General features: G+C 42.5%; 1 protein-coding gene across 1 annotated transcript; it reads right to left on the reverse strand.

The window, feature by feature from the left end:
* Window positions 1-72: 72 nt before the first annotated feature.
* Window positions 73-27,579, reverse strand: gnai2b (guanine nucleotide binding protein (G protein), alpha inhibiting activity polypeptide 2b). Its single transcript, XM_068742331.1, has 8 exons — window positions 27,462-27,579; window positions 17,402-17,444; window positions 15,993-16,134; window positions 5,175-5,335; window positions 3,274-3,402; window positions 859-988; window positions 365-518; window positions 73-263 (listed from the first exon to the last, which is right to left on the reverse strand). The coding sequence occupies exons 1-8, from the start codon at window positions 27,577-27,579 to the stop codon at window positions 73-75; spliced, it is 1,068 nt and encodes a 355-aa protein (XP_068598432.1).
* Between the last annotated feature and the right edge of the window lie 237 nt (window positions 27,580-27,816).

Raw genomic sequence — 27,816 nt, forward strand, 5'->3', positions numbered from 1 at the left:
AAAAAATAAAGCTGATTCTGATGACCTGGCTATATCTGTATTTTTTACACAATGCTCTCATACATCTTACCTTTAGAAAAGACCGCAGTCTTTCAGGTTGTTTTTAATAATGACATCAGTGACAGCGTCAAAGACGAACTGCACGTTCTTGGTGTCCGTGGCACAGGTGAAGTGGGTGTAGATCTCCTTTGTGTCTTTTTTCTTGTTCAGGTCCTCAAACTTAGTCTGAATGTAACTGGCTGCCTCGTCAAACTTGTTTGCTCCTGCAAGAGATGACATTTTCTTATGCCATGTGATTAATTCATCTGTGACTGTACTTTAACAAATAAAGCCGCAGTACAGCCTCTAATATTCCCTTGTGTACCTGTGTACTCTGGGAAGCAGATGGAGAGGGGGCTGTGGGTAATCTTCTCCTCAAATAGATCCTTCTTGTTCAGGAAGAGGATGATGGAGGTCTCAGTGAACCACTTGTTGTTGCAGATGGAGTCAAATAGTTTCATGCTCTCATGCATTCGGTTCTGAAGAGAAGAAAAATTGATCATATGACGGCTTCCACAATTTCAAATGTGAGGGAAACAACGTGAAGGGGGGGGGGGGGGGGCTTCTGAGCATTTTGGACTTTGCAGAGGACTTTCAGGACCAAAACAAAATTGAGATCAAATAGCTCAAGGAACTTAATTAATCATTTCTGTTATATAATTATGTCTGGTTAACTATAAACAAACTATTAAAAGTCACAGTTATTAATAAAGGAAGGGGCGGGGATTTAAATAAGTAGATTCATGAAGGTCAAAAAGTTACAACTGATGCAGATAAAAACACGGATGTGAGAGAGGAATGTTTTTTTCTTCTTCTTACCATCTCCTCGTCTTCAGCCAGCACCAGGTCGTAAGCACTCAGTGCAACACAGAATATAATGGCTGTAACTCCTTCAAAACAGTGGATCCACTTCTTTCTCTCTGAGCGCTGGCCTCCCACATCAAACATTCTGCAAAGGGGGGCGCAGCAGAAGAGAACGCATGCGCTAATGGAGGTGGGAGGTAACAATTAAAGACAGTAAAATGAAGCCCATAAGAACCATGGAATATAAGAGTACGTTTTGGGGGAAATGGGGGTAGAGAAGAAATGAGTAAGTGATGGTGACGGATGATTCCGTCCCTGATTGTACATTAGATTTTCACAAGGCTACGTGAGGCTCTCTGTCAGATGCCTCATTAAAGAATGGAGGGTCAAAAGCAGGCTAATAGAGGCGGATGGTTCTTTAGTCAGTGCAACAATAACAGATGATGCAGAGGTCACACTGTCCAGTTCACTCTTGGCATGCAGATGAATGCCATCCAACCGTGCAGACCGTGCATCACTTTGCTATTTCTTACACATGATGGTGACTTGTATGAGTGGCCTTGGAATTTTGTCCACAGTTGCATTGAGTTTGCCAACGCTCTGTATTGTTTAGTTTCAGGCTCTGCAGTAGCTAGTATTGGCCAATAGTTTGAGGGTTATGTTCTGTGTGAATGAATACCTCTTGTTAGCAGCTCAGGGAGGACTGTTAGGTGTCGATTGCATGATATTCGGAGCATGTTCACTGGTTCTTGTTCTGAGAGGTTGCTGTGCTCTGGTCTTATGTCTGCTCTTAGACATTCCATTTGTTCACTCCACCCCTTGGTGCGCTGCTCAGCCCAAACACAGAGAGCTACGAGTCTTTGTTTGGCGTTCTCTAGAGCTTCCCTTAAGGACATCTGTTTCGCTTCTGTCTTCTTTTCTGCACTACTGCTAGGTGAGTTCCGTTTCTCCAAGGAGCACTCTCTCCACGGATTCATAACAACCATCATCAGGATTGCTGGAGGGAGTAGGAGGGATCGTCACTCTCTGTTTGCTGGTATTAGTCAAAGCTCATTTGTTATCAGCCTCGCCCCACAGCATCTGACACTGGGCAGTGGTCTAATCTCGTGGGACCTTGGTGGAACCTTGCCCAGACTGGACATCGACCCACCAACATGCAGCTACTGGAATTAATTGTACCCTTTTTCCTTTGTCTTTATGAACTGCAAGCTGCAATTGTGCTGTCTTTCTCTGACACTGTAAAAAAATAAATCAGCAGCAACACGCCTGACTCACAATGCAGCCAGTTTTACATCTTGAGCAGCATCAGCAGGATGATCACTTCATTCACCCTTCTTCATCATCGTCTTCGGACATTTATTAACAGATCACAAAGCTTTAGAGGTGCCTCCTGCCGCTTCCTGTATCAGTGTGTTGATTTAGTTTAAAAAAAAGAGTATTGTTTTTTTGCTTTGCATTATCAATTCAATCGATCTGTTATAATTTCATAGCTGACCTTTATAAATTGTGAATTACCTAATGGACTGATCATTTATCATTTTATTATAAATAGACCCTATGGTTTAGACAATCATACAAGAAACATTCACAATTTTGATTAATCAAAACTCAGGTGAAAAGACGACATGTATAACTGAAGTACTTCCTCTCGCTGCTTATCATGGCGAACAGGACAGAACAACAAAAAACGGAATATCTTCTTATCGATCGCTATCCTATTTGAACAACTGAGCTTGAGATAGAAAGTAAATATCAGAGTGGATCAGGAATCAGGTTACACTCGAGCTATTCTACTGCTTCTGTAATATATTCGTCCAGATGTGCTCAGTTGCTTTTTGCAGAGTTTTGATACTGCTGTGAAATCCGTAAAGTATGAGCATGTGAGTGCTCAGGCTAGGTCACAGCATATTTTATTTTAGACCAACCCTAATGGACAATACCACAGAGGTTGCAATCAGCTATTAACATCACATTAACCTCTGGCTTTATTGAAGGAGCACAGATTAATTGATTCAGCTCTCATTCCTGATAATTAAGGTTTGAATTGCTGGTGTATTTGATCATGTAGATGAATCGTGCATTTTCAGTTACCCACCAATGATATTAATGTTGAGGCCAACTCTAGCAATTTCTTTAGAGCAGGTGTGAAGGAGATTGCTACAGTGATGTCACTGCTTACACACATGGGGTCTAATTAAATGAAGAAAAGAAAAGAAAAGACATTTATCCTGTTTTTAATTCCAAGCTGAGAATTCGCCTTGCAGGGCTACCAAATTAATCTCAAAGCTCTTATTTTGATCTGAAACAACAGAGATGATGAGCAGAGATGGCAGCATGCTTTCTTTTTACATGTAGGCCTACTCATTAGGTTTTGGCTTTCAAAATATTCAAAGTCATATAACACTGATAAGAGGTGAGAAATGGTCTTACTTGAAGTGCAGTTCCTTGAAAGTGAAGTGAGTCTCCACAATGCCAGTGGTCTTGACTCGTGTTCGCAGGACATCCTGCTGGGTGGGGATGTAATCCGCCTTAGCTATTCTCTCCAAGTCATTCAAGTAACTAAGAGAGAAGGGGAACAGAATCACATGACTGATGCCAAAGAATCTAACAAACAATTATTTGATAGCCTTTCATTAGACTAAGTGCCTTTTAAGGGTATCCTGTTTAATCACCAATTTTACTCTTAATGTGACGACGGTGGCGCAGGTGGTTGAGAGGGTCGCCCTATGATCGAGACACACTTCACCCACATTGCCTGTGTGAATGTGGTGAGCGAGTGAATGTCGGTGGTGGTCAGGGTTAGGAAGCTCAGTGACCGATAGACTGAACTTCCAAAGTTGTCTGTCATATCAGTCTTTTCTTCAGTAATCCAGAAAGACATGGATCACAACTTCACATGAAAACACTGGCATCAGTGTGGAACTCCATACTTGTGCTCTCTGTGCATGTTTTGGTTGATGTCATTCAGCGTGGGAAATGATCTCTTATAGTAGTAATCTCACAACTCTCAGTTTCTTTTCTTGTTGTTTGGCATGTGGATCATGATGTTTTCATGGCGCTGATTTACATAGTGGTGAAATATTCATGACTGAGTTCCATAAATACACGCCCTCAGGGTTTTGTCATGCATGGCTTGTCATGATCATAAGTATGATTTGTTGTGATGCATCCATCCCATAAACATATTACTGTCCTGCTGACGGGGCCTCATTCAGAACTTAACGTCACACTCAGATGCTAAATTGAATGCTCATCAATGTCAGCGTTCACCGCTGGTTATCTGCGTCCTCTTAATGAATTTCTGAAGAAATTATTCACCTGTTCTGTCTAAACCAGTTTATGAATTAAAAACGGATAAAGATAAAAATGAACAGTTGCTGAGCATAGTCCTTGCCTGCTGCTGCAAGTGATTTTATGTCTTGATTCATTAGATGTAATATTGTGCTATGAAGTAATAGAATTCGCTGTTCAATGTGGCTTCAGGGTCTTCATTCTTTATTCTCACTAATCTTGGAAGTGATTTGCTTGATTTATGCTTGGAGACACTGTTTTCACTGTAATTTGCCAATTCATAGCTCTTGTCCTTCCTTCACGCCCTCCATCCCTTTCTGGCAGCCTGTGTGTCAGCATCCTCACCATGTTTGATGCAATCTGCCTCTTGTGCAGAATCACCTTCCAAGGCCAGCTGGGAGCTTTATTGGCTTCTAACCTATGCTTCTTGCATGGAAAACATAAAGACATATACAAATCTCACATCCACACACTATTCATGATTAATGAACAACTAAAACCTAAGATAAAAAAAAATAGTTTTTCCCTATCCTGGTAGTCATTACCGTATTTTTTTTTTAAATGTTTCCACATGGATTAAAAGCAGAATTGTAAAGAAATAACTCTCACAAAATTGATTGATTGATTTGAATTTTATTATCAGAGCAATCTATTGTTATTGTTTATTTGGAGAATAATGCTTCTTGGAGTAAAGAAAGGCTGTAATATTTTCATCCCTTGAGAAAAACTATTCTGTGTTCCACTATTGTGCTACAGAGATATGCAATGATCAAATTTGGAGAGGGTGAAATCATTGCTACATGGAAGTTAGTAGACTTTCTCTTCATGAGAGAGTCTGAAGGTATCCATCACAACACCACAATAGTCCTGCTAATGGCAGGAATATAAAATAAAATCAAAAGGCTCCATCCATCCATCCATCTATAGCGGAGCTAGTACGAAAAGAGCCATCCACTCAATATTTCCACCTTTACAGGAACCACAGCACAAGACAGATCCACTTGAGACAGAGCCATACTGGACGTTAAATTTCTACTCACTATGCTGCAGAGTCGTTGAGCTGGTACTCTCGAGACCGCGCAAAGCAGCTCTGTATGCCGCTGTCGCCCCACAGTCGCCTGATCACATTGGCCAGGTCATCAGGCAGGATGCCCTGTTCCTCAGCAGCTGCAGACAGGGCAAAGAGCTGCTGGGCATCATCCTGCAGGGGGCAGTACAGACACAAGACACAGCGAAACAGTCACTGGCAAAACATACATGCATACAAGAAAACTGCTGTCCTTTTCACAGTGTCCACTGTATTGGTTTGTGCATAAATTAAAAGGATGCATTAGTAAAAGGTAGATACATGCATATGTGATTCAAACGATTGCATTCAGTCGTCTGTCTTCCAGCATTTTCTTTTGGAAGATAACCCCTTTAATTTGTCTTCCACAGAATGACAACACTGAAAGCCCTGATGAGCTGAAGCCAGTCAGTCTGAACAGTGTTGGGTCTAAAATGAATAAACCCAGAGAGGCCTTGCACCGAAGAGACGAAACGAGGCAAAACTGTAGATTATTAGATTTATTAAGACAGCTGTCAGCTGGGAGGGATGGAGAGACGCAAGTAGTTAGCTTCGTTCGGCTTCACCAACACACTCCCCCCTTTCTTGGTCAACACACAGTTTTTATAAGCGTGAGTAAGGTCAAGAAGAACAGAGTGGCTCTGTCCTAACTCCTACTGATTGGTGTGTTATTGATAAGCACCAGGCGAAGAATGATTTGACAAACATAGGCTACTGAAGATCAGGAATACACAATGGAGTGCTTTGTCTCCACTCAGGCTGCAGACAAGATGTGTACGTGCGCAAATCACCCAGACATGAAGACTCCAACCTTGGGCAGATAGCTCTTCGAAACAATACGAAGCGTTCCCTTCTTCAGTCTAGTCAGCATATAACAGATCTCCGATTGTCACTAACTCAGCAGTTAGTCACATGGTAGAAGACAAACGACACAAGGGGGGTTTGAGCATTAAAGAGGATTATACACAGATGTTCTGAGAAATACACAACTATATGGAACGATCTGTTTAAGCAACTTCACATTTCCCCCCTGTTGTGGATTTGGAAGACATCCGTGAATACAACCAAATGGCTTTCCGTAAACACTTCATTAACAAATCAACAACAGTTTGTCCATTATCAGGATGTGGCGAAAACCTTCCAATAAGGAAAAATTCCACAACTCCCCTACCGCTTGGTAGCAAGAACCTCATGGTCTGACAATGGACCAAATCTGAAGTTTTAAGGAAAAGACAGAGACAGTTAAACATCAGTGTCTGCGTGTACGTCAGGCGCAACAGCATCATAGTCATCCACTTGGATGAGGTTATACTGATACATCTGGGCAACAAACATTCGTGAGATTAACCTCTTGGACATGGGGATTACACAACATGAACAGAGAACGCAGAGAAATAAAAAAATCAATACTATGGCAATGAAAGGGCCTAACATTTTAAGGAGAACCTGATGCCATGACCCTGAGAACAACCAGTCTAACCAGCCTCCTTCAACTTTGTCTTCCCGTGACATAGTGTCCCTTACGTTTTTCATGGTGTGCATTACGTCTACAATAGTTTGGTTCTCGTTGGGAATATATGTGTAACAGTGTTCACCAATCATAGCATAAACACCTCTTGTGGGGCTAAGGCCAAATCAACAGCCATTCTTGTTTGTAGGGCGGTAATAACATTATTCTGAGCTTCACTCATGATAATGGAAGCATTGACGAAACATTGGAATCTGTAATCTATGGTTCCAAGTCGAAGGCCAAGTTTTCCTACCCCTATGTTTGGGAAGAAAGCATGCGTAACTCGGTCTCCTGGAGACCAATACCTGTGTTGGTAGGGGACATTGCTACCCCAGATCGGATCATGTTCTTCAAAGGTAACAAAGCGCTTGGTCCTTCTAGGTGTAGGCAGGTTGGGATGTACTACGGCTGTGACAATGTAAGTATGATCTGAAACGATACGTGTCATCCCCAATGTCATTACAATGAGCTAAGTGTGTTTTGTCCAATGTTACTCCAAAACCTGTGATTGTGGCTTTTGTAAGTACAGATAGGCGTTTGTGAGTCAGAACTTTGGCTGGAGAAAAGGTTTCATTTACAGCATTCAAGGCATTTATGTAGGCGAAGGGTGTGGCATATAGGGCTGGTTGCCCCGTACGGTAGGTGAGACTGCTTTAGCTTGTTCCGCCACACTACAAAAGCTGAGATCACCCGCTTCACAAGGGAACTCAAATCAAAGGGACCCCGAGGGGTAGCGACAGTCTGAGGTTGGTGCACGGTGGAGTGATGCGTTTTCATTCACCAATCACTCTTTTCTTTGATCAGGAGTGTGTGTTGAGGGGTCGGTGGAGTGATGCGTTTTCATTCACCAATCACTCTTTTCTTCGATCAGGAGTGTGTGTTGAGGGGTCGGTGGAGTGATGCGTTTTTATTCACCAATCACCCTTTTCTTCTGGCACAGCTTCTTCGGTCAGGAGTGTGTGTTGAGGAGTCGACTGACAGGTTCTTCTATTAGACTATGGTGGCGTTCATCTATGGCCTACATCAAGTGGTTACTAGCACGCACTGCTGGAGCAGCTAAAAATGTTTTCTAACAATGTTACTTGTCATCCAGCGAGGTCCTGCATCTGCGCAGTGTCGCTCGGGATCGGAGGTGTGATCTTTTGAGTGCGAGGGTTACTCACACGTTGCACCGGACACCGTTGTTAGTTGTGGTAGCACCTGCAGTGGGTGGCGTGCATCCCAGTTGCTCCTTCGGCGACCTTTTCAGCCGTGTGGGTCATCAGCTGAACTCGGAAGGAATCCTGCCACCGTTGGTGTTCCCAGGACTCGTTGGGTGTTCTTTACCCGCACAAAGTCTCTGGGTCCGATGTTCGGGCAGGTGCCGCTGCTGCTGCTGCTGCTGCTAGATGACACGACCTCTCTTTGGTCTCTCAGTACCTGCGTCAGATTTATCATGCAGTATTGGGTCAGTGCATCATCACACAGTGTGCTTGGCCAAAGGAACCAGTCCAGTGTCTGGAGGTCGTCCAACCAACACCTCACTTGTTGACGACAGATTATGCTGTGGGTTAGGGTTAGAAGGTAAACATTTAATCCAGGATAATTTCGTTCATCTGGCTTTCAGAGTGTGGGGTTGTTTCATTCTGCAGCGCCACCAGAATGCGTCTGGTAACTGCAGTGTGTCTTCATTTCCAACTTGAGTCTGTCACTGAGTTCTGAAAGTATTTTGTTAGCAACACACGAATCATTATTGAACCATTGTCAGAGAAAATCATCTTCTCCATCGCTGAAGCACTTTGTTTCTTTGTGCTTCACCCAAATTCGAAAGCAAGGTGAGCGTTCCACCAAGTCCATCATCAGATGCTGACAACGTCTCTGAGGTAGACGAGCACGTTAATGGAAAAGTCAATGGAAAAGTCAATGGAAAAGTCATTGGACGCGTCCGTCCAACATTATGTCATGCAATCAAAATTAAACACACATCAAAATCATATTTTTGTGTATATATATTCTTTTTGTTTTTTGGAACCAATGAGCCTGAGAATAGCAACATCTCCTCCCCTTTGACACATGGTCCAACCCATGAGTCAACTGAATCTCTTCTCTGTGCAAAAGTAAAAGTAACCAATTAATGCACTTGTGAAATTGAGAAAGGATGAACAAACAGGAAATAATAAACATCAAACAAAGACGGTGCTTTGAGATCCTTCAGAATGGGAGACACCATTCTCGTCAGGGGCGGACCAATCGTCCTCAAGGGCGCCCAGCGCGGGCCCCCAAATTCAGATTCCTTGCAAATACAGGTTGCTGAGGAGTCAGGCATACACAATTAAAAACAATCAATGGTCATAATAGAGTCTCTTTAAGGAATGTATTTTCAAAGGCTTCATCTCTGCTCAGGAACATAAGCTGTAGAATGCAATAAATGTGATGTCACTACATCATGAGTTGATGAAACCTGCTGTTACATCGAGTCCATTAAAAAATCCCCATTGTTGTGCAGTGATCAGTTATACACGTACATCATGGCGCACGCGCGGAATGGCAATGCCATTGGAATCACAAAAGAAGAGTAATTTCAAAGAAGGCGTCATGAAATCTTGACCAAGCAAAAATTATCAGAACATAAAGAAGAAATCAAAAACTCTGTGATAATCTAAAACATGTATCCTCAATAGTCTGTGTCCCTTTAACAGGCCTAGATAGAGGCTTGTGTGTCACAGCCTCAGAATCAATTACCGTATTTTCACACCCATAGGACGCACCTAAAAGTCTTAGATTTTTTTTTTTCAAAATGTGCAGCGCGTCCATTGGTCCGCGCGGCCTATTTGTTGTTGTAAGGCGGACTCAGTCAGGCGCCTGGCGGAGTGATACGCGACGCGCTCCACCACAGTAAACTATTATGGCGTGTTGACGGAAGTGGCTGCCGGTCCCGCAGCAGAACACGGGAATAGAGCAGCGGGGAGAGAATCCAGCATTAATGAATCAATGGAGGAAGAGGAGGAAGCAAGAAGACGACTTGCAGCAACTCAGCTCCTGAGATCTGCGACTCCGTGCGCGGCGATCTCACCGATACGGTCTAGACCGGAGTGAAGCAAGCTAACGCGCTAACGGGCTAACTAGCAAGCTATCTTAACATCGTCATCCCCGGTGGATTAACCAAAGAACTCCAGCCGTTCAACGTTAAACTGCAGGCTGCGTGGGAGCGCTGGACGACAGAAGGAGACCACAGTTCCACTCAGAGTGGAAGGCAGCGCAGCGCCACAGTTTGAATGGACTGTAGCTACTTCGGCTAACTGTCTGCTAGCATTGTTGTTCGCACCATTTCCGAGGCGCCGACACCGCCGCACGGAAAGTGACTGGCAGTGAAGAAAGAGGCCGGCATGTTTGACGGAGATCTAGCGCTGCTGTTCAATGCAGAAACAGAGGATGAGGACTTTGATGGGTTTGATTAATGACTCTGTTTTGCTCCGGCTCTATTTCTTAAAACGCGCACCAGTATGCTTGTTTGATTGATGACGATTAAAGATGTGAGTACCAAGCTCAGTTTTGCTCCTGCTTTATTTTGCGCACCTATCATGCCGGCGCCTTTTGATCCGCGCACCCTTTGTATGTTTGAAATACCGAAAAATCAGCTGTTAATGAGACTGCGGCGAATCAGCAGGCGCGCCATAAGGTCGTGAAAATACGGAACACATAAAACCTGAATCCCATTCATCAATAACAGAACAACAGGATGCTGTTCATAAGCTTTGTGTTTTAACGTGTATTGCTGCTGTTTGAGCTCATATCTCTTTGCATCATTAAGTTTAAACATCAGTTGAGCTGTGTGTGTGTTTGTGTTTGCATCTCACGTGAACCGGAGGGCGATCCGTCAGTCAGTCAATCCGAGCCAGCCACAGAGAAGGAGGGACCCCCGCCCCCTCATCCACGACACCGCTGTTGATCACCCCTTATCTGGCCTCCGTCCCTCAGTGGTTCCGGTCACTCCCTCATCCAGCGTCCCCTCTGTTCACAATTGAAGCCTCCGTCTGGTCATCGTTCCTCCACAGGATGAGAGCATGTTCTCTTTCTCATTCGTGACGATGTCTCCCACTGGACGTCCTCTCACGGGAGGCATGCTGCCTTGAGACATCGAGCGTTGCATGCTCTTTGGAGGAAAGTCTTTTTCTTCTTCTTTCTTCTTCTTTCTTCTTCTTAGCATGTTTGACGTGGTGCATTCAATCGGTCAGTCTGTCGTTAGCCCCACATATCATGCTCGAGTGAGCAGTGTGGGCTGGTGGGGGGCACTGGACTCTCAGTGGAGTGCACCCTGAGGTGGACGGTGACCTCTGGTCTGATGGTGATGGTGATTGGTGTCTTCTGGTCGTGGACGGTGGGAGGAGGCACCCAACCCTCAGTGGCCGGAACAGAGTGACCCGCGGGGGCCAAACTCCAGCACAGTGGAGCAGTTTGTGGAGCAAAGGAAAACAATTAGTTTCTGCATATTGACTTAACATTTCTGAATCGGCTTTCTGCCTCCCACTTTTCAGACATTTGTCACGTTTATCAGATAATATTATACCATATTACATCAACCGACTTGAACCTCTGAGCCTAGCATGCTATCATCTATTGTAACATCTGAGACACGTTAAAGCGCAGGAAGCAAACAGTAGGAGAATAACAATCATAACACTCACAGGAGCAATGGCTTCCAACAGAATACATACCTAATTTTTTTTTTATTTTTTTTATAATGATGAGTAATGGCACAAAGCTATTTGTGCCACCATCCCCCCTCTTGAGGCGTGGCAACGCCCACGGCTCAATATTGCTGCCCATATGTAGACAGATTTAGGCAGACGTGAATGTCATAGGTGATGTCATCGCCATCAATGACCTGGTAGGGTATGTACCTTTTAAAAAAAATTAGATTTATTTTTCCCTATCTGTCCTTCCCTCCATGATTATCTACTTGTTTTTTCCTATCTAGACATGCTGAATCGTGTGTTTTCCTTTACTTGGCGCCCTGCAGTAATGCGCCCAGTGTCCTATCTCACACTTTCCTTCCACCCCCTCCTCTGGCACCCCGACCTCTCTGTCTCGCTAAAACACTTCCTCTTTACCATCAAAAACATATCATTAGACTTCTCGTTATTTGTTTCACGCTACTCTCTCTTCATGTTTTGCCCGTGTAATAAATTCAGACAGAGTTAAGTTTAGCAAGGTGACAGAATGCTTCATCAGCCAGTGGCTGATTTCTGGGTTAAAGGTTTTGTTTTTGAGACGGAGCTCATTCTTTAATTGTTGCCGGTACGGACCAGCCTCATTATTAACATCATAAAGGGCACTGTTCTAGTCCTGCTCTGAAGTCATCAATAACATCATCAGACTTTGGCTTTGTTTGTCCTATTTTACTGTAGTTAAGTCTTTGTCTAAACACCTCTCTCTCTTGCATTTAGTCTGGGTTTGACTTTGGTTACGTGGGCGGACAACAACGGTGGGGCGCTACTTTTTTATTCATGCCCCTCCCGAGTGGAGGTGCAGATGGGTAAATTCCTCTTTTCTAATTTTGGTTTAGTAGAAAGGTTATTTATTCTTCAGCGTTTACTTATTCTATCTTAAATACCTTTCCTGCTATATAGAATTCCACACGTGACGTAACTCAGAGAGAATCCCCCTAATGGGGCGAAGTGCAACTCCCGAGATGCAATCTTCTAGAGCAAACCTTTGTTTGCTCCGGCTTCTCGCTCGGCGTCCTAACACAGAGTTGCATTCCGTTTTAGACCCTCCAGTCTGGTCACCACTAACCTTCATGAATGAGTTCACAAAGTCTTCCCCAGTGACGGTCTTGCGTTGACACCGTGAGGTTCCAGACCGTCCAGCCGTGCAGTGATCCCATGAGGACTCAGGCTGTTTTACTGTTACAACTTTGACTCATTCCGTTCATCCACATGAAACATTTATTCACAGACACGTACATACAGGGTTTTAAGTCTAGACTTTAACAACAACAACACACAGATCTGTATACTTTATGTCTTTCTTATATATCTATATATATATATATATATTATAGTGCTGCACAATAGTACCGGTTGGGAAACGTTTCTGCGCACGCCGACAGGACTGATGTTGATCCCTATCCGCCTGGTTAGGAACGGAGAAACACAGCGTTCCGCGCGATAGGACCGCCGTCCCTACCCGCCTTCTCCGGGTGTCTCACCTTCAGGCAGGTCTGCTCTCTGGCTCGAATCCCGTCAACCCGATCCCCCAGGGACTGGCATGCGAAGGATTGGCCCCGGAAAAGGGTCTTAGTGAATTAGAGTGTGCACCCTCTAATCAATTCTTCCAAGCCAGCCCACCACAGACGGGTGTATTGGATCCTGCCGACAACGCCAATTAATGTCCGGTTTGTGACACTGTAAAAGAGAGAAAATCGGAACCAAGCCCCAAAGATTCAACCCAATAACCATTTTCTTGCGGTAAGAAACGAGACTAGTATTCTTTCCCTCAGCAAGGGAGAATGGAGCTGCTCTCTAGCCGTGCCATCGACTCTCCCAGCTCGTCCTCGATTCTCCTTGGTCTGCAGCTTGTTCATTTCCTCTTCTCAGTCTCACACCAGTTTCCTCATCGCTCAACTCCAAATCACCACCACACAAACACTATTCAAGGACCACGTCCCAAGCGAGCATATGATCTCCCAGGGCCGCGCCCTTATCAGCTCCAACTCACCCCCACACAACACAACACAGCTGTTTAACTCCTAAGCGAGTCCAACACAAATATCCTCATACGTTCATTCTGGTGCACCTCCATTCATGCTCAAACAATAAAAGCACGTTTTTGCAAATACAGTTTGATTTTTTAAAGACCGGTCCCTTAATTGATTTTTCTCAGACGTTTGATCCCGTTAATTTATACTTAAAAGTATTAATCATATTGAATTACTCCGTTAATTTATACTTAAAAGTATTAATTATATTGAATTACTCCTAATAAGGCCCGTTAATTTACTCGTACCCAGACGTTTGATCCCGTTAATTTATACTTAAAAGTATTAATTATATTGAATTACTCCTAATAAGACCTGGTAATTCCTTAAACGTCTGGATTATTTATTTAGTAGCCTTGTAATTCCTTAAACGTCATTGGAAGTGTGTGGACATAATCATAGTAAATATAATATTTATTCACTGATCCACTGGAAGTGTGTGGACATAATCCCAGCAAATACAATATTTATTTACCGATCCCGTTAATTTACTCGTACCCAGACGTTTGATCCCGTTAATTTATACTTAAAAGTATTAATTATATTGAATTACTCCTAATAAGACCTTGTAATTCCTTAAACGTCTGGATTATTTATTTAGTAGCCATGGACTTACATATGGGCCTCTGCCCTTCCTGTTTGTGCACAGTCTCACAACACTTCCTGCTTTAATTTCACTTCCCTGTTTTTAAGTAAGTTGGAAAAAATGTTACGTATTAAATACCAGCAATACCTGTAGTCACCCGATGCAAGCCCGGTTCTTGGGACCCGTTGTCCGGGCGGGCAGCCGGCGCCGGAAGGGGGAGGCCCGTCCCCTTCAATGGGGAGACGCGGTGTCCTCAGTCCAGCGGCGGTCGTCCGTCCAGATGTGGGTCCCGGGTTTCGGCACCAATTAATGTTGGGTCTAAAATGAATAAACCCAGAGAGGCCTTGCACCGAAGAGACGAAACGAGGCAAAACTGTAGATTATTAGATTTATTAAGACAGCTGTCAGCTGGGAGGGATGGAGAGACGCAAGTAGTTAGCTTCGTTCGGCTTCACCAACACACTCCCCCCTTTCTTGGTCAACACACAGTTTTTATAAGCGTGAGTAAGGTCAAGAAGAACAGAGTGGCTCTGTCCTAACTCCTACTGATTGGTGTGTTATTGATAAGCACCAGGCGAAGAATGATTTGACAAACATAGGCTACTGAAGATCAGGAATACACAATGGAGTGCTTTGTCTCCACTCAGGCTGCAGACAAGATGTGTACGTGCGCAAATCACCCAGACATGAAGACTCCAACCTTGGGCAGATAGCTCTTCGAAACAATACGAAGCGTTCCCTTCTTCAGTCTAGTCAGCATATAACAGATCTCCGATTGTCACTAACTCAGCAGTTAGTCACATGGTAGAAGACAAACGACACAAGGGGGGTTTGAGCATTAAAGAGGATTATACACAGATGTTCTGAGAAATACACAACTATATGGAACGATCTGTTTAAGCAACTTCACAACAGACATCATGTAAAATGTGTGCGATGCGTTGATTTGGCTCCAGGATGGAGGATGGAGGAAGGAGGAAAGCAGGGAACACCCCGAATGAGACACCAGCTCATCGCAGGGCCACACAAAAGATGAACACACACACACACCTACGGACAATTTGGTGTGCATGTTTTTGGAGGTGAGAGAAAACTGGAGAACAAGAGAAAACCCACGCAGACACGGGGAGAACACAAACTCTGCACAGAAAGGAAGTTGCAGTAGTAGTAGTAGTAGTAGTAGTAGTAGTAGTAGTAGTAGTAGTTGTTGTTGTTGTAGTAGCCCTGATATTAGGGCTGCAGGAGTTAACAGTCTGTCAGAATGATCAAAGATGATGAAGTCAAGGACCATTTCCCTGCAGGTTACAAAGAGAGATCAGCAAGAAATGTGCACTGTGCTCTGCCTTCTGGAGCCAGCAGTAACTTTACACTGAAACAGGCTGCTGTGAATGGGTGAGCATTAGGAATCATATGATTCCATTTGCACCGGCACAAATGATTGAATACTGGAGGCTTGATCATAGAAAAAACTCCCAGAAGCATCACAGCCTTGAAATGTTTTTTTGTTGAGAAATCTGAACCGGAATACGAATAAGTGGGGAAGTAAAATGTTTGGTTGACATAATGGGCGGTGCAATAATCAGACTTTTTTAATTGACTATTATTTTACTGAACAAAAATAAAATGAAAGGGGCACATTGGGCAAGCTCACATGACCTCAGCGGCTGAAATCTGCCCCAGATAATCAACCGCAAGACATTGTTGATGAAGCGGGTTTGTGTCATTGTGGCCTGAGGAGGCACAGAGCTGATGTGTCAATAGTTAATGACTTCTGAATAGTGCCTTCCTGCACGATGATGGTGAATTGTTCATCTGCTCAGCTTTCAGTTCTCACTTTGTGAAGGCCACCAACAACAATAGCATCTTTTCAGGTTTTGTTACCTGTGGATATGGATACAAATAACACACAGAGAAATGTCCTGGTACAACTATTAAACTTCATTCTTCTGCATCTTACCATTCTTGAGGGACTGCTGTAGTCTATCTGGAGACTGGCCATGGCTTTAACAATGGCCATAATGGACTGGATGGTATTACTATAAACCACAGCTCGGTACTGCTTACACTCATCTTCTGAGTAGCCATCTTCATGAATGATCCTGAGAATGGCAAAGACATGCAACACTTAATAAAGTGCAGTATCAGGTTTTTAAAACAGTTGGTTGTGGGTGAAAATAGCCCAGATGACTTTATTCCCAGGCCTGGACAAAAGGCTTCACAAGAACGATGTTAGCATCAGTCAGGATCGCAGAGATTCGGGCCTCGGGCTTCTTCCTCAGAGATTCAACCTCCATTATCTCCCTTGCCCCATCCCGGGATCCCAGAAAAAATTGTTTTGTATTTGGTTCTGAGAGATGCGACAAAAATAAAACCTACAAATAAATGATCATCTGTGAGTAGAATGTGTGTTTCCTCAGTGATGCAGTACCCTGAACGTACCTCCTGTAATATCACAATATCATAACGAAACTGGCAGTGGGCAAATAAGCATCTGCACATGCATGAATGTGCATCCCTTCATCAGATGCAATCATCCAGACTCCATTCTGTTGTCAAGGGAGATCACACTGAGACGACCTCAAATTAACTCAAACGTTAAACCGCCTGATGCTTTTAACACTGACCGACGGCACTTTAGCAAATACCTGCTGCCGTTTTATGAAACTGTTACCCACCTCCATAACTTTCTTCTTCTGCTGCGTGAACATCTGCAATATTATATAACAGAGTAATACCTTGACATACGAGTGTGTGTGTGTGTGTTAGATCTGTATGATTCTAAATAGTGCAAAGCATATGGCAATATCCTTTTTGCTTTGTCTTGTGCAGTAAATAATAAAGACAATAACAAAAAGCAAATATATATACCGTATATCAACTTTTTTTACCAACATCTTTCTCCCCAAATGCTGCAGATAAGACTATCCTGTTTGTGGCCCTGCTGATGATCTGCCTTCCTGAAACAAATCAGGTTTTAAAATTAAACACATTAACTACAGCTGAAATATCGCCTTCCAGTCTACGCAAGGAAAATAAATCAGAAACACAAATTCATTGTCGTATTTTTGCCTGCGGTGCCTATTTCAGTGAAATAATTATTAACTCTGCTGTAAATCGCTGCCGGTTTTTTTGTCTGACTGTCAGCAAGATAACTCCGAAGGTTCTGGACGGATCTTGATGAAACTTTCACCCAGAAACTGTTCTGAAATCATTTGTTTTAGTATTATCCTAGCTTGTGGCTAGGTTGGGTCTGCTTTGACTGTGTATGACTCACCTTATAAAGTGACACAGAGAAAATGATCAAATCTATGTGGAGAGAACACAACATAACATAAAAAACAAAGGAATGTTGCCGTTGTTACTTACTTCATCTGCTTTACAATGGTGCTCTTCCCAGACTCCCCAGCACCTGTAGAAACACAAAAAGCCTGGTATTACAAACGGTTTTATTTGGGTGTGTCCTTGTGTGCGTGCTAATGAGTGTAATGACAAACTTTGAAGTTTGAACATCACATTTTGTCCTCTGGGTTGTCTGGTTTAAATTTAAGACAAATGCCTTTCACATGCCGATCAGCAAGTTTCAGATTTAAAATATCTAATTCACATATTCTAAGTCTGATGTTCCAAAACCAGCATCTCAATAATTTCATTAAAGTGAATATTCAGACAACGCAAAAATCTGTTCATGTCTGCTTTTATGTGTAAGGAATCCATTCACTAAACTAAATTAACCGGAGCTTAAGCGTATGCATTATGTTTGAAATAAAACATGCACCAGGCATATTTCATTATCATAGCTTCCAGACATGACCTGAAGAAAATAAATAAATGAATAATTAAAAAATAATCTGATTTAGGAATTTATGATCAAATCAGAAACTTGGCTCGGAGCATTGTAAAATATGTAGCTGTTGGAGTCATTGAAATGAAAATAGTAGAATAGTAGAATGGGTTGTTAACTAGAAAGACAGTCTGAGGTCTAAAGGGCAGGAACATTCCTGGTTCTGGGGATTAAAAGTAAAGAAATCCATTACAGTTTAAAAATTAAGCACATTAGCGCTGACACAGTTTATTTTAAGATATCTGCGTCATGCGCTGATGAGATTATCATGCACAAAACTGAAGTCATCGCAGGCATACGCCTGAGTCTTCTTATTGCCCTGTGTGGTCAGAACATGACCCTCACACAGAACCCCCCCCCCCCCCGCCCCCCCCCCTCACCCTGCACTGTCCCTTCACACCACCTGACCCATCCCTGCCAAAAACATTTGATGTGCTTGAAGCTGAAGGAGAAAGTGGGACCAGTGGAGCCGCCCCTCATGTCAACATTCATCATGTTCACACATATCCAGCACTTTCTGAGAGAGAGAGAGAGAGAGAGAGAGCAGCAGCAGCAGGGCAATAGTGAGAGGCGTAAAAGCTATGGGTTAGTTTGCTCTCCTGTGAGCTGGGCTTCGTGATTTGACAGTTTTGAAGGCAGGGAGATGACTGGATGGATCACACGAAAAAACTGCATGCACAAAATAAAACTTAGAAGATTCCAGATAACGGAATGATGATGAATGAACAAAGGAACAAATGGATTAATGAGTGTACGAACAAACGAGTAACTATTTCAAGCTCAAGCATTTGTGTTCCCAAATTCTACCTGAGCAAATCCTTAAGTAGAAACTTAAATCTTACTTAAAGCTAATCAAGGTGGAATTTTATAACTTTTATAAGAAAATGACAATGCTTATCAAATCTCTGCCACACACCCAACAAGGAACTAGACTAGAGGATATCCTTTAAACGTAAAAATAAGCATTAGAAATACGACCTCATATTCAAGTGTAAGACGGAAGGTGGAATATAGGTAGCTGTTTCTGCAGACACATGATGGAGGGAGGTCACCTTCCTGAATCCAGAATAAAACTCGTCCATTAATATTTCAAGTTCCCCAAAATGGATGAACACTTGTTAGCAGCAGCGAGAAAGAAGAGCACATCCTCGTTCCTTATGCCCAGCGTGTTTCAGGAGAGGCACGAAGCGTTGTGCTGCCTCAGGGAAAACGCAGTGTCCGGTCATCTTATCGCAGCAGCCAGACGGGATACACAGAGTTACATAAAGATTGCTGCTTCATTTATCTTCAGGAGGAGAATCGATTGATTATTGGAGGATATGTTGATTTTCACCAGATTTTTTTTGGTCAGTTTTATCATGTAACATAAACACGTTACACACACATTTTGACAAAGGTTAGAGTTGTGATTAAGATTTGTACCACAGCTCCATGATAACTTTAACATTAGCCTGCTAACCATCTGTGTACCATTATACTATGGCACTGCTTGTTAGTTAGTATAATGTTAATCAGCATCGTCTACTAACTAGCACTAAAAACACAATTTAAAGCTGTGGCTCATTATTTTTTTTGCAAACATTGATCATAAAACTAAGTGATGCACAAATATAGTTGTTATCTTGAAGATGCAGAAGGATGAAAAATTTTGGGATCCCCAAAATAACAAAAAAACTCAACCTAAGTTGAATATTTTTGTCTGTACCAACTTTTATTAGAAGCCCGGATATTGGTATACTGTACAATCCAATTGTACAGTATACCGTAGAAATGTAAATCTGTTTCAGGATTTGTGAATGTGGTTTTGCACCTCCCGGCCACCGTACAGATGTGCCCAGAGTCTGTTTTTCCACTTTATTCTGTAAGTAATGTTGCTTATCAAACTCTTTACGGCAGCCGTAATGCAGAATGCCAGTTTACCCTGATTGTCCAGGAGCAAAGCTAATCACCAACAACCATCAACACAGGGTTAATTATTTACCACTAAGCAGAAAATCATCTCCTGCGTGAAAATTGGAGTCTACAAACAAAAGTATACACGAGACCTTTTTACTGCCATTGCAAAAGACCCTGGATGCCCTTTTGACGATGAGAAGATGAAGGTACCACCTTTGTGTTTCTGCAACCCTATCTGGAGTGTCACGGCAGTCAATAAATAGAGAATGAGATCACAGGTAAGACAACGGAACACATCCAGCACACAACATCAACGACAGCTTAACCACCATCGCCATTACTCACTGCTGATGGTGCAAAATCCTCATTCATAGACTGATGACATATCCCGATTCTGGGAATCACACAGACATTTGCTTATTGCCCGAGATCAATCAGCTGTCAACCACCTTTTCAATCTATAACTGTAAATGAGCAGTGGCTCACACTGATGGCTTCTCTGTTGCAGTGAAGACACAATTTGTTGATGATTTGAAGTGAACGGAACAGAAATTCATAACCGGAGTAAGCGAAAAGGGAAGGGAAGTAAGGGAAAATATATAGTTAAAGCAATTATGTAATCTAAAAGCATCGCTGACACCTGGCTTCTTGTCTGGATTTGATCCACGAGCTTTGATTATGAGCTGGAGGCCAGGATAAGTCACATTGCTGAGAGTAATTGCTTACGACAGGGGCAGGGCACACATCCCCTTCTGGAAAAGATTAAACAGAACCACATTAAAACCGTGGGTGTTCAGATACTGAGCAGAGGCACCCGTTCAGCATACACTAAAAAAATAAATATCGATATGTACAATTTAAAATAAAATAACATTGAGGAAAATGCAGAGAAAACTTCAGGGAGAGAAAATGCAGATATTAAAATGCAGCTAAGGGAGAGTACAGAGAGGAGGGATTGAGATTCAATGTGAACAAAGGAGTGAACAATGATCAGCAGGGGAAGGTTGATGAGGATGCAGAGATGCTGGGAGTGTGCGAGAGGATTGGGGCCGGGGTTCAGTTAAGAATCAGTGGGATATGTACCTTGTGGATTCATGAATATTCAGAATGACTTATCTGCCAGTTTGCAGATAAATATGGAGTTCAAATGCAACCTCTGCAACCAGAATGGAAATGAGATCAATTAGCAAGGTTTAATATTTAGAGAGCATGTGTTCAAATGAGTAGCATTCAAGTGCAAGCTGCAACAAATTTAGCAAATAGCAGCAAGCAATCAGCAGGTTTATTCTTGGCTTTTGAGTCCCTTTAGAGCAATATTAGTGCTTTTATTTAACACGGAAATGCAAATACGAGCACAAAACAGCACACTCTTATAAAAGTCTTTTACTTAATTCACCACTTCGATCCTGCTGCAAGAGAAAGTTAGTGAAAGGGACATTTTGAAGCGATTGTAAGCACTTTCTGATGCATTACCATTCACACTAAACTCCAGCATTTACTGCAATTAAGAAATGATTCTACAGAAAGGAAGTCGTGACAAGGTCTTCGTTCATTAAAGAAAAACAAATCTTCATCAGTTTACAGTCAAGGTTTATTCCAGGTGATTTGTCATCCCAGCGATACCATGTGTTGGGATGCTTTTATCAATGCCATTTTACTTGTCTTGTTTTAATAATCAATACTGAACTGTATTGTGTATTACAATAGACAAGACTGCATGCCAAACAGCAAGAGTTTGGAATACATGATGCAAATGTAATTTGCTCAAGGACACAACAACATCAATCTAGTGTTACAACATCCATAGAGACCTGGCACAGCTCGCCACAACAGCAATTCCTCTATGGTGATATTCTGGGATATGCCAGCATCATATGGGATCTATTGAGAGCAGAGGGAGAGCTCATGAATCATGTTCACTGCTGTGACGTGATTCCTCCCTTGCTCTCATTGCGACACCAGCGGGTGGGGCAGCTGTCTCCAGTCAAGTCACGACCGCTCACATTTAACTAGCTCTTAAAGGTTAACCTCCTTTAGGCATCGTTGACACTGAGCAGAATATCCAACAATGATGCTTCTGCTGTTTAAAGCCAGAAGCAGTTGAGGGAGGTGACTGGAGCAAACCGATGCAACGATATCATCAACTATGAACAAATCTGCCAAAACAAAACAGTTTTCTTTCATGACTCAATGAAGTTCATTTGAACCCACTGCATGTGATGCATGCAAACTATTTTAATGAAAAACAAAAAATACATAAATTAGCTTGTGGCATCCAAAGAGCCTTTTCTTTCAAATGAATCCATTACTGAATGTAATACTTTTCTTAGCGTATTGAAAGTGTGTATGTGTGTGTGTGTGTGTGTGTGGGGGGGGGGGGGGGGGTTAACAAATAATGAGGTTAACAAATAATGAGTATCGAAGTATGAATGTTGTAATTCCTCATCAACACCACCTGAATGAACCTTTATGTGTTGAATCCCCCTAATCGGTCCTTCACTCTGATCGCCAATCAATATTGGATCAGTGTAAACTGGAACGTCAGTGGCTTGGGTTGCTCAAAACAATCACAATGCTCATAACTCAGAATGTAAAAGACATTGTTCTCGTGTGGAGCATTCATCTCAGCTAAAGAGTTCAAATGAGAGTTCTTAAATCATGACTTCCTGACAAGGCTTCCAGTCTCGAGCCTAATCTTTCAGGCCGTGCAATTACGACATGCTCATTCTACACCTGGAAGCAATATTGTTGTATGTGGAGGATACATTTATTTGAAGAGAGAGCAAGGTAATCCAATACACTGATTTATAAATGTAGCTTTGACAAACAACCCAATTGGTTTGAGTGCATTGGCCTCCATCAGCAGTGACTGCCTAAAGCCTGCTCTCATTTGTCCAAAAATCTGAATTATATGCAGCTGGATTAGTTTACTGTTCTGCTACATGCAGGTGTTTCAGGCAGCCAGCTCACACTCCCCCTCAAACCTTTTCACATGAGGAGTGGAAAGCGATGGAGGAATTTTACATGGCTGGATGGGATGCAGTACAATGTGTTATCACCTAGAGTGGGAAAGTAGGTCATCAGCCTCAGAGGGAGCAGTGGAGCTTCAGTGTGCTGCAGAAGAGATCGCTGCTTACCGCGCTCTGAATGTGCAACCAGTACACTATAACATGGTAGTTTTCACCAGGTGCTGTGTGAGTTTACAGGCAGCATAAGCACATTTATATGAGCTGGACGTTAATAATAATACATTCTACCTTTAAAATTGCCAATGAGCATCTTAAAGCTTCTGGAACATTAAAAAATAACATTCAGCGCAACACATCGAGTAGAAGACTGTGTGTCAGACAGTAAAGTCACAAATAGCAGTAGTTAAACACAGTGAAAGCAAACACTGCGGTGCTTGAGTAATCGGATTCACCTCTGCAGCTGCAGCCTCTAGTAATGGAAGAAAAACAATGAGAGGAAACAGCTTTCACAGCCTCTTCTCTGATGCTCTCTGGAGAACTGGGGGATCATGAGGAAACAACAGAAAAGAGGTGGAAGCTCAATCTGATGCGTGCAAATCGACAGCAGCCCACCGACAGCACTATCGGCAACTCATCCTCTTCATCAGCAAACACCCCCACCATGCTGTGTCTCAAGGAGCCTTTCATTTCTCTCTAAATGCTACCCGTTGCAGAGTACAATGCAATATGCATCTATTCATTGTGCCATTAATGGCTGACTGTTTCTACAGACTATCATCCAGTCATCTTGCTATTTAGGAACTTTTAGCATTTCTTATAGTTTCATCGCCATGGTTACAAGCTGAATTTTTGCTCATTCTGTCAGATTTGTCACAGATTTGGGTTTGTTGGGCATGACTCAAACATTGTTCAGTTACATTAAAATCTCTCTTCTTTCTTCACTTAAATGCATCTGTGGTAGAGAGTTGGCAATTTTCATGTTTGTTAATAACCAATACTGTTCTTGATTTTGGATTTGTGTGTATAAACTGTTAAATACACTGAGAATAACATATGAACTTCTTTGCTTCATTGTGTGCATATTTTACATTTGATAACAATCTTGTGATAGAGGTTTAAGAAAACATGGGTCAGTGGGTTCATATGTCAGGGAGAGGTTTGCTAATAGCAAGGCACCAGCTGCAGCTACCTTTAATAGGGACCCTTTTATAGGGAACAGGAGATGACACTCTGATTGGGTTTATTCATTATCATTAAGAGACTAAATACAAGGAAAATTTGAACATATGGGTATTTGATTTCCTGGCAGAGACTGCAATCAGAAAAACTATACCTCTAAGATCATTAACTGACCAATCAAAATGTGATGTTTAATATGAACCAAAACAAGTGTAAAAAAAATAAATATATACTATGTGAGTGTACATATCTATAGACTTGCAAGAGAGCAAATAACTATTTAATGATGACACAAATACCATTGCCTTCATGCAAATACATTTTGTTTGTTTGTTTACACATCATATGATGTCACATCCCGATGAAACAGGGCCTTGTCTTTTTTTATGCTGTGAAAAATGGAGGATGCCAGAACAATAAAGGTAAATCGAAACAGTAAAACTCCCGTCTGAATTCTCCGGGGATACGTTCAATCAGCACGTGTGCAGTAGCCTGCTCACCAACTCAATTCATCGTAAACATTTACCATAGCCATTCATCTGGAGAGCAGGGTCTTTGTGTGTGTTACATCTCACGTGAATTGCAGCTTGCTGAAGCTGAAGATCAATAAACTATTAACTGGATCCTGAACTGTTTCAAGGGGAGAATGAATGGATGCAGTCACTGAATTGTCTCCAGTCTCAGTCAGAGGGGTAGTTCAGGGTTTTTTTTTTAAAGAGAGGTATCTCCAGCAAATTGCGGTAGACAGGCGCCCTAGTAAGGAAGTAACATGTTTGCATGTTCTTGGTGAACCCCCACAGACACAGGGCGAAAGGCCCCACAGAAAGGCCCCAAGCCGGGTCTGAACCAACTTCTCGCCCCTCTCGCTGTGAGGCAGCAGTGCTACCCATTGTGCCACCTCGCTGGCGGATCATTCATGCTCACATTCACACCAATTTAGCGAGTCCAATTCTCCAGTCCAATTCAAGCGCTACCCACTGCACCATCACACTGCAGGAGAAACAAAACGAAGAAGAAAGAAGAAAGTCATTGTTACACTGCACGCACACAACAAAATTGTATTTACACCCGAGTGCAACAGGCCCCACAATTCAAGAGGCGTCATTATTAATGCCCCTGACATTGGATATGTAATAGGAAAATGAAAGATGGGGGAAATCAGCTTTGTCACCTGCGCCATTAAGAAGATGAAAGTTGAGTATAAAAGTTGGAACGAGTTATTTTTTTACGTATTTTTGATGTTTGATAAAATTGTCGGCAGAATTCCAATTACAAGTTCAAAGACTGGAGAGAACTGCTTGTTGTCAAAGGATATATATTCACTACTGTGGCAAGTGTGCACAACATGTCTGTGGGTTGCATAATGCATCAACACTCTTACAGGATGCCATGAACCACCATCTTGCATCAGGGAATACTCCGACTCATTTCCCACAACATCAAGCGCGGATGCAGCCTATGTTAGGTAGACATGTTTCATGTCAAATGGAAAATCAGATATACAAACAGTCAGAAAGAAGTATTATGTCTATTCTCCCACTGCTGCCCACAAACTGCCTCATTTGGAGAAAAAATCCTTGAAACTCGACTAAATAGAACCCCAAGTATGACCGTAGTGAGGACGCATTTCTTATTCATTCAGCACATAAAAACACAATGTGCTTTTCACAGACAGCAAATTCAGCAGAGACATTATTAACAGAACTAAAGCATCCTCTTTCAGTCCGTGGGTAGTTGTGAAGTTGTCATCTCTGGGTGGACCGTCCCTACCCGAGCCCACCCCTCTGTCAGAAGTGAGTCACGTCTGTGTTGCATTATTATTATCATCATCAGCCTTGGCTGAGAATTACAGTGAAGACTGATTAAAGGGGAGTTAAAAGGAATTAAGTTGGAAAATAATTGTTTTCACTTTGGGTAAATATGTGTTTTTGGGAAGTTAAAAACTGTCCTTCAAACAGGGCAATAAATATTAAGGTCAAATTCCCCTTTGATTACCTGAAACGCTGTGATGGAGATCAGATTTCACTGATGTTACAGATGATGGCTATGATGCTGAACGATCTACAAACACAATTATTTAGGAAAATGAGAAGCACCGATGACAAGAGCAATCTCAAATTTGAGTCATTTTGCAGCTTTAGTTAGATTCAATCATTTTGCTTGTACGTAATGCAGCGGGGGGGTAATTAAACGGGAACATTTCTACATTGAACTCTCAGGGCAGACCGTTACTGTAACAGTTCCTCGACAGCTTAATCTCCCCCTGACTGTACTTTGCTTTTGGCTGCATTGCTTGGAATTCATAATAGTGTTGCAACTCGGATGCAGTCAGGCCCCGTACAAAAAAAAATAGAATTTTAGAATTGTGATGACTATTCCTTAGAATTGTGATGACTATTTACCAGAGGGAGCCAGTCACTTTAATTTGCTGTTAGTGATCCCAGTCTGGGTGGTGTAATCGTGTTCGCTCGGTCCAGTCACCACATTGCAGATGAGATTACATGTTACAAAGGTTTGTCAGCAGCAATGAGAGCATTAATGAAAATAGCTGGGGAAACTGCTACAGAGCATCTTAAGTACCATCAAGCATGAAATGATGAATTGTGACTTCATTATTCCTCTATGAATATGCATGTGCATAAATAATATCCTGTATCCTGAACAAAATTGTTGCCAATGAAAGGGAACAGTTTTTTTTATTTCCCTGAAGAACTCATAAAACGTCTAAATGCAATAAAAAAGAGTGATGCATCCCATTCCTGCTTATTCAGCAAATGACTTGTCTTTTCCTGGACCAGTCGGTATCTTTTTGTTCACAAATGGGACCAATACAACTATTATTTCATCTGGATTATTCTCTCAGCATAAACTGCAAGAAAGGGAAGAGGGACAAATGCCTTCATGTTCTTCTGCTCCTCGTTGGTGGCCACTTGGACGTAGCCAGATCGTACTGTCTTCATTTAGTGGTATCAATTTTATGGTTGAGAGCTGAAAATGAAGTACCGGTATATCATAAAGTGGAGCAAATTCTGGCAGTTTGTGTGTGTGTCTTAGAGTGAAGTTGACGTGTAACTCTATTAATATTTAGTCATATATAGTCCAAAGAGTTGAAATACTGAATTCAGATTCTGGGAATTATTCCAGCTCAACTCTCTGGGAAGCTGTTCCGGTTGTTGACTCTGTGATGTCTGATCTGATTGATCTCCAGGCTGACACATGTCCTACATGGCTAATTAATAACACAGTTACAGACTGTGTGTTTGGATGCAACAGCGTTGAAATGGCCTCTTTTCTGTGTAGGGAAAACCGATGCAGGCCAGGATGAGGTCTAGATCTTTAAATGGGGATGCATTTTCATTCTTTGTTTTGTATAATTACTAATCAGATGTAATTTCTCAAGCTTGAAGCAGCGCTGTGTGATTGCCCAATAAGGTGGTTTCATTTTCCTGTGAATTTACTGATTTTTTTTAAATCTTCAAATCTTTCTCCAATGTCTGAATCATTCTCCCGGGGACCGCTGAAATGACCAGATGCAGCCTACCTAATAAGAGCAGCTTCACTTCTCGGGCCGCCTTCTCTCCGTCTTCGCGCAGGTTTTTGTCAATCATCTTCGACCTCTCCGCTGCAGCCTTGTCCTCGGCGCTCACCGTGCAGCCCATGGCTCCGAAACGCAGGGACGCGCCAGCCACTTGCGCAAAAAGCCTTCAATGCTGATGGTCTCTATTCTCTAACGGGTGCCAGCCGACGCCACGAAGAGCGATGGAGCAGCCGCCTTCCAGACCAGAAACTGTTCCAGCTGCAGAGTGTTGATTCCCGTGGAGACAAAGTCCTGCTCAACTCAGAATCATGCAGATATGTGCGTCGTAATGCGCGGGTGTTGCCGCTACTCCATGTCA

This window comes from Brachionichthys hirsutus, chromosome 8 (assembly GCF_040956055.1).
Source record: "Brachionichthys hirsutus isolate HB-005 chromosome 8, CSIRO-AGI_Bhir_v1, whole genome shotgun sequence".
Lineage (NCBI taxonomy): Eukaryota > Metazoa > Chordata > Actinopteri > Lophiiformes > Brachionichthyidae > Brachionichthys > Brachionichthys hirsutus.